This window comes from Branchiostoma lanceolatum, chromosome 17, assembly GCF_035083965.1.
Source record: "Branchiostoma lanceolatum isolate klBraLanc5 chromosome 17, klBraLanc5.hap2, whole genome shotgun sequence".
Lineage (NCBI taxonomy): Eukaryota > Metazoa > Chordata > Leptocardii > Amphioxiformes > Branchiostomatidae > Branchiostoma > Branchiostoma lanceolatum.
Window position 1 is genome coordinate 16,381,539 of NC_089738.1, and position 13,707 is coordinate 16,395,245.

The 13,707-nt window shown below is 41.1% G+C and overlaps 1 protein-coding gene across 2 annotated transcripts in view; it reads right to left on the reverse strand.

The window, feature by feature from the left end:
- Positions 1 to 1,339: 1,339 nt before the first annotated feature.
- Positions 1,340 to 13,707, reverse strand: part of LOC136422874 (mannose-P-dolichol utilization defect 1 protein-like) — a 34,835-nt gene continuing 22,467 nt past the window's right edge. For both annotated transcript variants that reach the window (XM_066410784.1, XM_066410783.1), the window contains exon 6: positions 1,340 to 2,932. In XM_066410784.1, coding sequence (XP_066266881.1) covers positions 2,699 to 2,932 — 234 coding nt within the window. In that variant the 3' untranslated portion in view covers positions 1,340 to 2,698. The remainder of the gene's footprint in view (positions 2,933 to 13,707) is intronic.

Below are 13,707 nucleotides of genomic sequence, written 5' to 3' on the forward strand. Positions count from 1 at the left end.
GAGCCGATGAAAGACCAATGATGTGGTCTGTAAATTGAAACATCAGCAGCCACGGAGCGTCGCGGGCTCCCTCAATGGTCTGTTACCCGCGCGAGAGAGATTTAAAGCGATGTTTCTGTCAAAAATCTATTGATCCTATTTGTTAAGGGAGATACGCGCTGCCCTGAGGGCACAGGGAATGGGAGTCTATAACCAAGCCACTTTTCCGCCACAGAATGGGACGCGGCGGAAAGATAAAGTGAGCTTTTGTAACACCGAACCTTATGGAAAGCTGGTTTTCAAAAGGCGCGATACAAATAGTGCCTGATTCCAAAGGATGATGCATTTTCCCCTGGTTATCTGTGTTAGGAAACTTTCAACACTTCATCATCTCAGCCAGAAACTTTTGTCCCGGCGACGTTAGGAAGTCTTTGGAGGCGGTAAATTCAGGCAGGGGAAGCTAAAAGGGAAGGATCTTGTAGGAGGCGTGTGTTTAAACCTGGTCTGGTCGCAGAAACACACACATCAATCCTTCGATCCCGGGTCTCCCCTTCAGGAAGGTGCGTATTTGATGTACTGTTCTACACCTCGACTTAAAGGTGTTCACGAGTTGCGTGAGCGATTTCTCTAGATTTCGGGGTTACACTGGGAAGGAAAATCCGACAAAATCTAGGACTTTACGTTTCTTTGAAATGTATTAGGTGAGTTTCGGAGCATTTTTCGTCTTTGTTCTGACCAAATACCATCGAGCATCTACTCATAGAACGTTCAACTTTACAACAAAAAAATCAAAGATTCTATTCTAGATGTGCTTGAATCGTTTCATAGGTGGATTTTCTTTTTTCTTATCCATCCTAGAAGTTTTCGTTTTGAAATACTGGGGAAGCATTTTTTTCAGCAAATCTAGACTTGTTAGGTCGATGAAGGTTAGACATCCAGGTAATATGATACGCCAAATAACAGTTACTGAAGCAACAGGATATGATTTTGGAAACGGTGACCGAACTTTAAATTCTTTCCACACCTTTCGGCGTATGGGGTTGTGCCCATCTCTGTTTCTATAGCCCTTGGGCCACACAGTTGTGCAAGCATTACAGCAAGGGGCTAGTCCACTGGTAGTGGTGTGCGTTCAACTACCGTACTCTTTCTCATAAGTGCTGAAGGCTTAGTTGTATTACTATTTTTAAACTCTTTCATTATGACCCTGGCTGGGGTTTGAACCAGCGCGGCCTTAAGAATACAAAGCGAACACTCTACCTACTAGCTTGATTATTTGTAACCTTACTAAACTTTCAGCTTTTATTACAACATCCAACACTGTATATAAGGAATAAACAAACAAAAAAGACGACCAAGGCACTTGATTTAAGATAAATCTTTTTATCTAAAACTTGGTACAACCTTGAAGATATCAATTATCTAAAATGTGGCATATACACCACATTTTATTAAAATTACGTAGATATTGTCATTTTTCAGTCTCTTCCATTTGATATACATTATATGTGCCCTGAGTTAAGAGATGGTCAATTCTACATATTAAGCTAAATTGTCCATACAATATCTGGCACTTACATTCTAATTATAAACCAAATACATACTGACCAATAAATTCTCAAGAAAAGATTTTTCAGAACAGCAACATCTTAGCTAGATAATTGTGCATTACTGGAATATTTAAGCATTCTCATTGTCACAAGTTAAATTCTTAACCACCACCACCACAAAAATCATGTCCAAAGTTTTCTCATTTAGATAGCTAAAAGGAATAAGTATTATCTAATAATCATTTAACTGTGGAAAAAAATGTGGAAGAGCTAAAACCTCCTTATTGCTTTAAAATAGACACCATCACCTTAATTATTGTCAACATAAGCATGTTTTTTTTCTTCAAACGCAGAATCTTACTGCAGGAGAAGGGGCCAACATCTGAAGTTGTTAAAATTGGTAAGTTGTAGAAAGGCAAAAGTCTAAAAATTAAATGAACTCCTAGGAATTCCCAGGATTTAAGGGAATGTGAGATCATTTGGGAAACTAGGTTGTGCAATACTTTGAGAAGCAGCAGAAAAATGCAGCATGGAAAGTATTAAAATATCTCAAATTTCACAAGAGAAGCTTCAATGACATTGGCAATGGGACGAAAAGGATATCCAATTTTGGTTCTGTTTCTAAAATAGCTATTCACAGGAGGAGGATTCTAATCCAAAAATTTCCATCTTTTAAGCATTTACCCGATTTTGATGGGCGAAACAACCAACATCTATAAAAGACAGCTGACACAATTGTCAGTCCCAAAATCTTGAAAACGTCTCAAATGAATCATTTGTGTTTAGAAAGTTTCTATCAAAATTCCAGGAAAGTGAGAAAAAACATCAAAGAAGAAAAAGTATTTGTCCTTCGTCCACAATTTCCGTCCATCTTTGGAACACTTTCGAGAAAAACTATCAGAGAAGATGAAAATATTTTCAGCTCAATTTCTATTAATTTTTCACTGTAGAAAATTCCATCGTAGGTGAAAGGTCACTCTGCGTTGGGCTTCTGGATAACGTTCCGGTACCAGACCATCTGTAAAACTATCAGTGCGTTGGCAGCCGTAGATACGACATAGTTTCTATCCATCTCTGGAAAATTTTCGGGTAAAACATACTGAAGATGAAAATATTTTCTGCTTGAATTCTGTTGATTTTTCACTGTAGGAAATTCTATCGTCGCTCAAAGATCACTCTGCTTTGCCTTTGGGCTTCTGGACGACGTTCCAGTACCAGACGATCTGTAAAGCTATCAGTGCGTTGGCAGCCGTGGATACGACATAGGTCATGATGAGGAGGGTGTCGCCTGTCTCTTGGTGCGACGTGAAGATTCGCGCCATGGAACCCAGCGTCAGAAGGAACACCGTAATGGCTGACAGCTGGCCCGTGTGACCTTGGCGATAGTTGGCGATGGCTTGGATCATCTGTGAACACATCATAAATAGTTTATTTTTATCTGTTAAAAAAAACAACAGAATAAGTAGACAGTTGTGCAACTCAAATCCTCCCTGCCACTTGTAAAGCATGAAAAATATGGTACAGAACAGAACATAATAGCAATGGGCGACAGCTGGCCTGTGTGGCCTTGGCGATAGTTGGTGACGGCTGGATAATCTGTGAACAAATGATCAACAGTTATGTTGGGTGCCTTGGATGTGAAAATGTACAATTGTATACCCTAGTTATGTCCCATTGACGTGACTGTAAGCATTAAAAGTCCTGTCTATAGTGACCACCTGTGTGACCTTGGCGATAGTTAGTGATGACCTTGAAGAATCATCTGTGAACACATGATCAACAGTTATCTTGGGTGCTCTGGATGTGGAAAAGTACAATTATTATTGTATGTCTTTGAACATGTCTCTACCAGACTAACTACGCCAGCTATAGGGAGAATATTTGCCAGGGAAGTCTGGCCACCTGAGGGTTTTATTTGCAAGACTTAGTGCAGTATTGACCCTCACCGTGTACTGAGTGGCCAATCATGATTTTTTTGCCAAATTCTATGATCCATATGCCGGTAGGAAGGCCTGGTGGAGGCTAATGATACCATGTTGTACTACCTAAAATGTTTTCAATGCAAAGCAGTACCTTTTAGTTGTACCAATGTCACATTTCATAGATGTACTACAGTATCTGTATCTATATAGCCGCTATAACCGCCATTCAGAATAACACCAGCTAAAGTGTTTGTCTTCATGCTTTATTGTGTTTGTGCATCTAAATTGTATGAGGGCAATTAAGTCATCATAGGTGTTCTGCATCTGGGGATCATGCGCTGATCCTGTTTTACTGAACCTTTAAATAAATTAAATACAACAAACAAAACGCATTATTTCAGGCCCATGTGTCAAAACACCAGTTTGTGTGAACCCGGGACGACACACAGTCCATGGGAAAAGTGTGGGAAGTTCGGACCCATCCCGGATTTCCTCTAATCCTGAGAAAATAGCCGATCGTGTAAGCAAACCAACCTGCGCTCCTGAACAGGTGGGCTGAGACAATGACAACTTTGCGGAGCGGCATAAAATTGCTCAGCGGACCGTTCTTCACTCCCAACTCCTCTCAGAGCACATGGGGTTATGTGATAAGGGTGCTCAAAGGGCTTAGCATGAGGAGAGCCCACAGTAGGGTTACATGTGTCACAGCTAATGTCACCCTTTAGTGCTGAGAAGATAGCTGGGACGAGGAGACTGAAGACGATAGGAATGTTTCGTGACCGAGGCTCGGTGCGCGGCCGGGCCGACAAAGGCTTGTGAGCCGCGGCCACACAGATGTTTGTTTTGACAGTGGATCTGTTTGTTACACTTGTGACAACATTGGAAAGTCCTGGAGCTACAGAGGGAGGTGTGTTTGTTTGGGTTGGATAAATGGACAGGTTAACGGGGGATTTTCGGGAGATTTGGTACGGAATTTGTCGGCTCCCTGTGTTTCCCTTTTTCTGCAGGGATGTTCACACCGCTACACAGTGTGAGTTTACGTCTGAATTTTTTAAAGCACAAATTGCTATGCTGTTTATCAAACTTGTTGATTCCTTTAACAAAGATGAAAGTCACTTTGTAACGGATTGTTCACAATATAATAATAAGCGGTCAATGCTGTTTTCTGCTTGTTGAAAAGAATTTAGTATATTTCATCCTATAAATGAGTTCAATTACATTCTAGGAAGAGATGACCCTTACTGCGTACAAATATGTAAATAAATCAAATAATGTTAAAACCTTAGAACCAGTAGTGTAAATGACATGTCAAACCCACCATGTCAATTTATTCAACTTATACTTGTACGAAAACTATTTTGAGCCATTTTTTTTTTTTTTTTTTTTTTTTTTTTTTTAAATCTTTCTTTATTCACGTTTTAACAAAAACAAAGAAAAGCATGGCAGTTTACAAAACAAAACAAAGCACATGAGATACCACATTGAGCCATTTGTTTGTTAGTATGTATAGTTGTCAAAGATCTTGTGAAAGTTGCTGTACTTTTGTTGTGTCAACAGCGATTGTGATTATAACACTTCATCAGCCAGCAGACACAGGGCATTGCTCTACCACTGCACAGTTTTACAGTTAATTCATTTGTATCCACTTGTTTGTATGTATAGTTGTAGAAGAACTTGTGAAAGTTGCTGTACTTGTGTTGTGTCAACAAAGATTGTGATTATAACACTACATCAGCCAGCAGACACACAGCACCACTCTATCACTGTGCAGTTTTACCGTCTCAGAAGCCGAGAAGCTAAGCAAAACCTCCCCATTTGTTTGCTTGTATGTCTTAGTTCTAGAGGACCTTAAGGAAGTTTCTGTACTTGTGTAGAGTCAACAAAGATTGTGATTATAACACTACATCAGCCAGCAGACACACTGCACCGCTCTATCACTGTGCAGTTTTGCCGTCTCAGAAGCCGGGAAGCTGAGCAAAACCTCCCCTCATCCCCGCACATGCCTGGTGCCGCGGTGATGCCCACAGGAGCCTGATGTCCACTCTGAGCGAGCGCCCCAGCTTTGTCCGGCCCGCGATCTGCGTGTTATCAGTCTCACGCCATAACTGCCTCGTTTCTCACCTCGCATTGTGCCGCAGTTCGACTCCAAAGCCACAAACTTGGCGTCTTAGTGCTCCGAGTCCCGCTGCTGAGGTTTCGGCTGGCGGGAGCTTTGTTGCGGTGCGTGAACACCAAACATATCTCGGGCGAACGTCGGGTTCCCCATTCATCAAGGCGAGTGTCAGGTTTTTGCATGGGTGGCATGGGAAGTTTGGCTTAGGGCTGATAACACTGCGAAAATGCCATGTCCAGTTTTGTGCTGCGGACACGAGTATATCATAATTATTACGCTTCCATACGAGCACCACAAGGTAATTACAACGGACGTGTTCAAACAGCATTTCATGGTCGAACGTAATGGTTGAATCTGAGGTTACAAAATGGAGAAGAAATTGTGCAAAGTAATTGTAGTGACCCCTGTCTCAAAACCTGATTACTATAACACAAGATTACTGCAACAGACGTACCCAAAGACCATTTCATGGTCGAGAGTAACAGCCAAATTTAGGGTTTAAAAATGGGGAAGAAACTAACCAAAGATGTCCAATCTTACCGGTAGGTTAAAAATGGGGACAGAATTGTGCTTGTCCTAAAGAACTGTGTCTCAAAACTTGATGACTGTACCGCAACATAATCACAACAGACATATCCAAAGAGCACTTCGTGGTTGAACGTGACGGCCGAATCTAAGGCTAAATAATGGTGAAGAAATTGTTGTGCTCAATTACGAAAAAAATCCTGTCTCGAAACTTAAAATGCCGTACCATAAGATAATGACAACAGATAGGCCGAATTTCAGGTGATGAAACGGTGAAGAAATTGTTGAAAACTGTACCACAAGATCATTATCAAATATTACAAAAGACACATCCAAAGGGAATTTCTTAATCAAACGTAACAGCTGACTCTAGGTTTTAAAAATGGTGAAGGTATTGTTCAAAGTTGCGCCGGTACTAAAGAATCCTGTCCTGAAACTTACATACTGTACCACAGGAAAATGACAACCAAAGAGCACTTCATGGTCAAACGTGACGCCCGAATCTAAGGTTAAAAAACGGTGAGGAAATTGTTGAAATTGTACAAAGTTGACTCATGCTGAAGAATACTGTCCCTAAACTTGCAAACTGAACCACAGGAAAATGACAACCAAAGAGCACTTCATGGTCAAACGTGACGCCCGAATCTAAGGTTAAAAAACGGTGAAGAAATTGTTGAAATTGTTGAGAGTTCCGCTCTCACTAAAGAATCCTGTCAGGAAACTTGATTACTCCAAGAAAGATGGGTGGAACTCGGCAGGCGAGACCTCGTGACCCCGTCGCGCAGCGGGCCCGTACTTCGCCCGCGCGCCATTCCCCCGGCTGCACACTTAAAGGGTAGATGGCAGAGATTTGGCCCGGCTATTACCCTATCTGTACAGCCATGAGTTACTGTTATGGTCCTCGGGAAGTCCCGGCGGTGGCAGGAAAGTGCCGCGCTGCCGGGGGGTCACGGACAACCCCCGGTATCTCCCCGCCACAATACGGCTCGCGGGTCAACCGTGAATGGAGCTATCAGAGAAATGTATGTACCGAACACGCCGGGTTTGTTGAAGTCCCAAATTGCAATATGTAAGTTTTTTATTACATCCGACTACTCTTGCACGGCAGGGTTACAGGAGTGATGGACCACTGAGCAGTTTTAAAGGCCTTGATAACTATGAGGTAGTTGGTCACTGCTGTCATAAACTGGTTCACTTTGTTCCTCAGAGCAATCAATTGGTCTTTTTCAATTTACTTACTATAATAGGTAAAAGTGTGCGATGAGATTAGCTTCACAAACTAACGCAAACTTATTCAAGAAATCATTTTGATATTTTTCAAAACATTTAGGTGACAGTGTTCTAACTTCTACAAAGTTGACTTTAAAAATGAAGGTAAACTAAAAGCAATCCATTGATCTTTTTCAGCACTCAGTCTGAAATAATTTTGATATTCCCAAGAAAGTAGAGTCAATCTATACATACACTGATCATAGTGGGTTGAGGTAGTTGGTCATTACTGTCAGAAGCCAGTTTTATTTCATTGTTCAGAACTATTTATAATTTTTGTCAATGAAGTAAGTGGATCAGAATACAGCTCACTATTTCCTTAGCCTTCTTAAATGTATCAGAGCCCAACCCTTATTGGTAGAGCAAACTTAAAGTTAAATCAATCTCATTGGCTATTAGGAGTCTGCTGCTTAGTGATTGGTCCTACAGTTGGTGCAGATGACCAATCTTGAAGCATTCAGAAAGAATCGATCTATGATTGGCTGAGAAGACTTTACATTCAAGACAAAGTTACTGGAGGAACAAAGTTTGACCTTTTAAAAGTCAACCTTTCCTTCAGAGCTATAACATATACTGTTTCACAAGTCTGTGCTAGCTAATCCATAGACTTTGTGCATTTAGCCACTTTTTTAATTCAACTTACAGAAAACTCTGCTGCTATCTGTGAATGGTGTTTACAACACTATGATAAGTTTAAATGAAAGCGCTAACTAAAAGCAAACGATGAAAGGATGCGAAGCACTTAATAAATGTGATTGAAGAGATTGAGAAAACAAACTAAGAGAGCCACATTCACATTGTCCAGCACAGTACAACCTGTATGTCGAAATTACAGACCAACAGAAACTCCAGAGCACATTTTTCCTATGAAGGGCAGTGTGACTAAAGAGACAGAGAAAGCAAACTAGTAAGAGGGCCACATTCACATTGTCCAGCACAGTACAACTTGTTCCTGTGTATCAAAATTACAGACCGACAGAAACTCCTGAGCGCATTCTCCTCTCCAAAAAGGTCTGACCTGTCCTTCAGCGGAAATCTGATACCATACCTCATGTCCTAATTATTATCATTACAAAGACATCAAACCAAATCAAAAATAGACTGCCGTCTGTCCACTTTTTGATTGGGAACTCCGCGATTTGTAAGCGCTGCCGAAAGATCGAGCCAGCCTGTCGCCAATCCTCCTAACCCGTCTGACCGTCCCGCGACCTTCCCGCGACCCTTCCTTTGAATCTCGGGTTCTGTCTCATCACTGCTGTCCATTATGCCCATTTCCCGTTATCATATCAGCTATCACCTAATATAATATCGGCCCGGAAAATATCTCTGCCAGGTAGCCGGGTCATTCACGATTCAATCAGGCTGGAAAAAGGGGGGTGACGAACGCCATTACTGAAGGTCAGGCCTGTGGTTTTAAACAAATGACGTTATTAAGAGAGGTCTAATTTCGGGAGCCCGCGCTGCGAGATGCAGAGGGATCATCTTACGGTAATGGAGGCGTCGGCGAGGTGGTTGATGGGCGAGGGGCGCGGCGGGAAATGAGATCATCCAAGCAGACCGCCTTACTTAAAATCCATCTGCTAGAACTGTCAATCAAATCTGGACCTTTTTACAAAAAATGTTTTTAGTGCCATTTGTAGTTGTCTTTATGTCTGTGGACAGTATAACTCGCTGGATCCTAATGATATTTGGTAGGTGGAGAAGGGTTGGGAAAATGAAGATCTAGTTCATCCAAGAAGACAGCCTTACTCAAAATCCGTCTGCTAGAACTGTCAATCAAATACCTCAACAATGTGGAAGTCTCTAGACTTGTACCTAAATAGCCTCCTTACCAGTCTCTGAGTCAGGCTGTTTTTCTGATGGCACATTTGTAGGTGTCTGTGGACAGCATATTTACTAGATGGATCCTAATGATATTTGGTAGGTGGATAGGGGTTGGGAAGATGAAGATCAAGTTCTTCCAAGAAGACAGCCTTACTTAAAATAAATCTGCTTGAGCTGTCAATCATAACCAGGTACACTACTTGATGTTCAGGTTCCCAGTACCTAAACAATTCACAGGTACAGTACAGTGTGCATATACACAGCCCTTCTCTCAGGTGCTAACAATAGTTAAAAATGAGAGAGCTAAATACAATTACCTATGACCACTACAAGTTAGTGACAATCCCAACTAGTTTTCCAGTTATTTCCATGTACAAGTATCTTATTATTGATTTGTTCTAAATGGTTCATTCTCGAAACAATTCTCGGAGAAGAGTGAATCTCAGTGATTGACATCACCGAAAACATTTGGAAGTAATCTCCATATCTTATCCAGTTGTCAAGATTTATTTGTTTTTGAATGAACTAAAAGTGTTACATGTACCAAGAAAACATTAATGTTTACATGAAATTTCAGAGATTTTTGAGCAAGCATCAAAACATACCAGACTGCTGCTATGGCCACATAATGTACATATAATCTAGCCTAAATGACTAATGATAATGAGAACTTTTGAGAAGGGTCCCCTTGACACAAGATACTCATAATTATCTATCAGAAATTAGAAAACATAATAATGATGTAAAACAAGGACAAGAAATCTGGAGATCTTTAATGTTTGAAGATTTTTTAGTTAACAGGGCCATATAATGTACATATAATTCAGCCTAAAATGACGAGAACGAGAACTTTTGAGAAGGGCCCCTTGGCACTAAATACTCATAATTATCTGTCAGAAATTATAGCTGTTTGGGGAGAGATAACGGAAAACTGGGTACAAACTAGATGGAGATTAATGGAATGATAACCCTCTCTGCAGCTGTCAATCACAGCTCATTTGCATAAAGTGGCTGAAATTGATACCCGGTAACAGTACTTATACAGCCAATCAGTGATGGTAAATGTACATTCATATCAAATTTCACTATGTATATTTGTGATATTTGTAATATAAAAACACACCTTGGAAAAACTTTGAGAATTACCGTAACTGTTACTGTTACAGTAACAGTAACTTAATAGACTAAGCTATCCCCGAATAAAGGCATGCTTGGCATTGCAATATTACACTTGCACAAACAATAACTTCTAAAGTCTTATGTGCAACTATGCACAATGTAAATGTGCTAAGTATACTTTACAATTATAGCTTTTATACTATCCATCTGTGTCCAAAATATTATGAATGATTGTAACATACTCAAAAGCATGAATGAAACATTACATGATAATGTAAATTTGATGGACCCAAAATCTGAAAATTAAGTACATGTATTAGAAAATAGATTAAATTGTACGCAAATGTGCTATGAATTTTTCAATTCACTTCGTACATGTTTGCAATATTCCTGCAGCGTATGTATTTTGGTCCTTTAAATTTTTATTACAGACAAATAGGTTGTATGAACTAGACTGACATGTCCACCAACCCACCCTGTTCCCTAATGAAAGTTGAAGGGGACAGGAAACAATTTGTTCCCTAAAATTAACGACCACCCCCACACACGTTACCATAATGGCCCAGAGACGAGCTTTAACGAGCACAACTCTTCAGAGGTCAGGCTTTCCCTTGGACTTCCCTACGCTCACTTTTAATATTGATTACCTGCAGGGAAGCCATCAGGGCTTGTAAAAGGTGACTTTATTGCAGGGAACGGCAGGAAAACGCCCCACCACCTACTTTTTTGGGCCCATACTTCTCCCTTTATGGTTCCTCGGAGTTGTAAAACTTGTCTCTGCGTACTAAAAGTCGCCGTTAATGGGCAGTTCCACCGTTTTACAAGGTAGTAACCGGCGGGGTACAATGCCACGCGGCCCAGATGGTCATTTTGGGACCTCTCGACACCTGACACTGTATTAAACACCGTAGCGTTAACGCTGGGAGCGGTGGATATGAAATACGTTACGTCGCACAATAGTACCCCGTTGGGTACCTTACTCCAAATACCGCCATACTTCACGGGCGTAACTCTGCGCCGAATTAGGCCCCGCCAACGTATTTATTCGCGGTCGTAATGGGCGTGTGGAAAGGCGGGCTGCGAACGATATAAGCGGAAATCGTCTCGGCGGAGGCCACTACCCTGCGGGCACGATTTTCCCTACGGTACGCGGGAAAAGCGGCGGACATTCAATCCCGCAAATCAGTGAGAGAGATATATAGCCTGGACGCAGACCTGCGCGAAGTGGTACATATTGTCTACCGTCCCACGGGTCGGTTATGATGATGCATGGGTCTATCATCTCTCCCCCACGAGGTACCCGGGTGTAATGGGGGTTATATCTCGCCCGCGGGCAGGACATTGTGACCGCGGCGCAAGCCTGACCTGGCCGCTACAGATTAGCTGACCCTATCTCCCCAGATTACCCGCAAAATTTATAACAATCCGCGGATAACGGAGATAAATTATGGTGTGGTAACCCCCTCCCTCCCTCCTTTGTCTGTGTGGGGAAATGTTACGGAAATATCAAAACGTGTGCCCATTCCTGCAGCAGTGATGACGGGTGGGTGTGATGGGTCAGGGAGGGTTTGGAGAGGCCTTTGTGCGGAGAGGAGCCGGTATCCGTCTTGATTTGTTTGAAACACTTGTTCCCTTTGTCTGCCAGGCCGAAAAGTGGTTGGGAATATCATGGTAATATGGGGAGCACCGCTCTCTAAAAACAGGGTACAAATATTAGGTCAACACTTAGATTAGGGCAGACGGCAACTTGTTAGGACTCCAGCCAAAAAATAAATACATTTTCGAACCATGAATTGCCAAAATTAATCAATGAAAATTGATAATGGATGACACATGTATTTGATGGTACTGTATTAACCCATTCTCTAAGGTATAAAGAATCACTCAATGCCTCTTCACAACATCTGAAAGTTTCGAAAGTTTTAGTTTGGCAACTAAAGCAGGGATATCAAACTCAAACAAAACATTTTCACACATCCTTGATTAGATACTGAAAGAGTTGTATTACCTTCAAATTTTCCAACTTTAAAGGTTCCTTTTCAAAAGAATATTAGTGCGACACTATAAAACATGACTTTTGTCCTGCTTTCTTCATGGCTTTTTTTCTTTATGTCGCCAAGCCAAAATAGAAAGCCAGACAAAAACGCCTAAAATCGTGTCAGAAAACAGCCAGAGCCAAACCTCTGCTTGGAGAGAGTGAAAAGTCCCTAAAAACACATAGAACATCCAGTAAATGCATTTAAATTCGCGTGGTCTTTATCTTGCGCTAAGGTGAAAATAGGGTGCTCGCAGTGGTTTTATGTTTGGCGGCAGCGCTATAGTCATTGCTACAGTATTGGACGAAAATGTTTGCGGTGGTTTTGAGTTTGCGGTTAAACGGTCGCCGCAAAAACCGCGAACATAAAACCACTGCGAACATTTCTGCATTTACAGTAGTTTTGGATTCTGCAAAATAGCAAAATCAGTAGTTTTCTTTCACCAGAGTGTTTTAGCGGCTGCCTCATAATCTAGTCGTTAAATCATCACGTTTTCCACTCACAAAAGCTGTCAAATGAAAAGGCTGGATAAAAGGCATGAAAATTCATTGCATTCAGAACATGTTATGTAATTAAGAAATGTTACCATTGTTGCATTACATGTAAAATGTTTATCATCTTAGCTAAATATGATAACTTAATTGAGCACTGAAATTGAGTGTCAGCAAGTGCAGGGCTTCAAATACATTTTCTTTTATCAAAAGTTATCGAAAATTATACCTTTTATATCAGTGCAACTTGCAAAAACGTTTAGCATTTAGACACGGATGAAACCTATCAACTATCATCTGCAGAGCTTTATAATTGTTATTGATGAATACTTAACATCAAACCATGATCTACTACTAGTTAAAAATTATTTGACACAGGCTTTTTGTTTGACGCTACATGTCTTTGTGATTCACAACAACAAGTCTGAAATCTTAAGCCCTCTAAGATTCTTCTAGGTTTCAATGATGAAAGTTTTCTTGTACATTCCTTCCTTCCTTCTTTCTTTCTTTCTTTCTTTCTTTCTTTCTTTCTTTCTTTCTTTCTTTCCTTCCTTCCTTCCTTCCTTCCTTCCTTCCTTCCTTCCTTCCTTCCTTCCTTCCTTCCTTCCTTCCTTCCTTCCTTCCTTCCTTCCTTCCTTCCTTCCTTCCTTCTTTCTTTCCTGGCATTTCTCTTTCCCTCTCCGTCTCTCTCTCGACAGTATTGTCATCCATTCACTGTTACTCAATCATTCATCCACTCACTAACTCATTCATCCACTCACTCACTCACTCACTCACTCACTCACTCACTCACTCACTCACTCACTCACTCACTCACTCACTCACTCAACCACCCACCCACCAACTCATTCACTCAATCACTCACTCACTCACTCACTCACT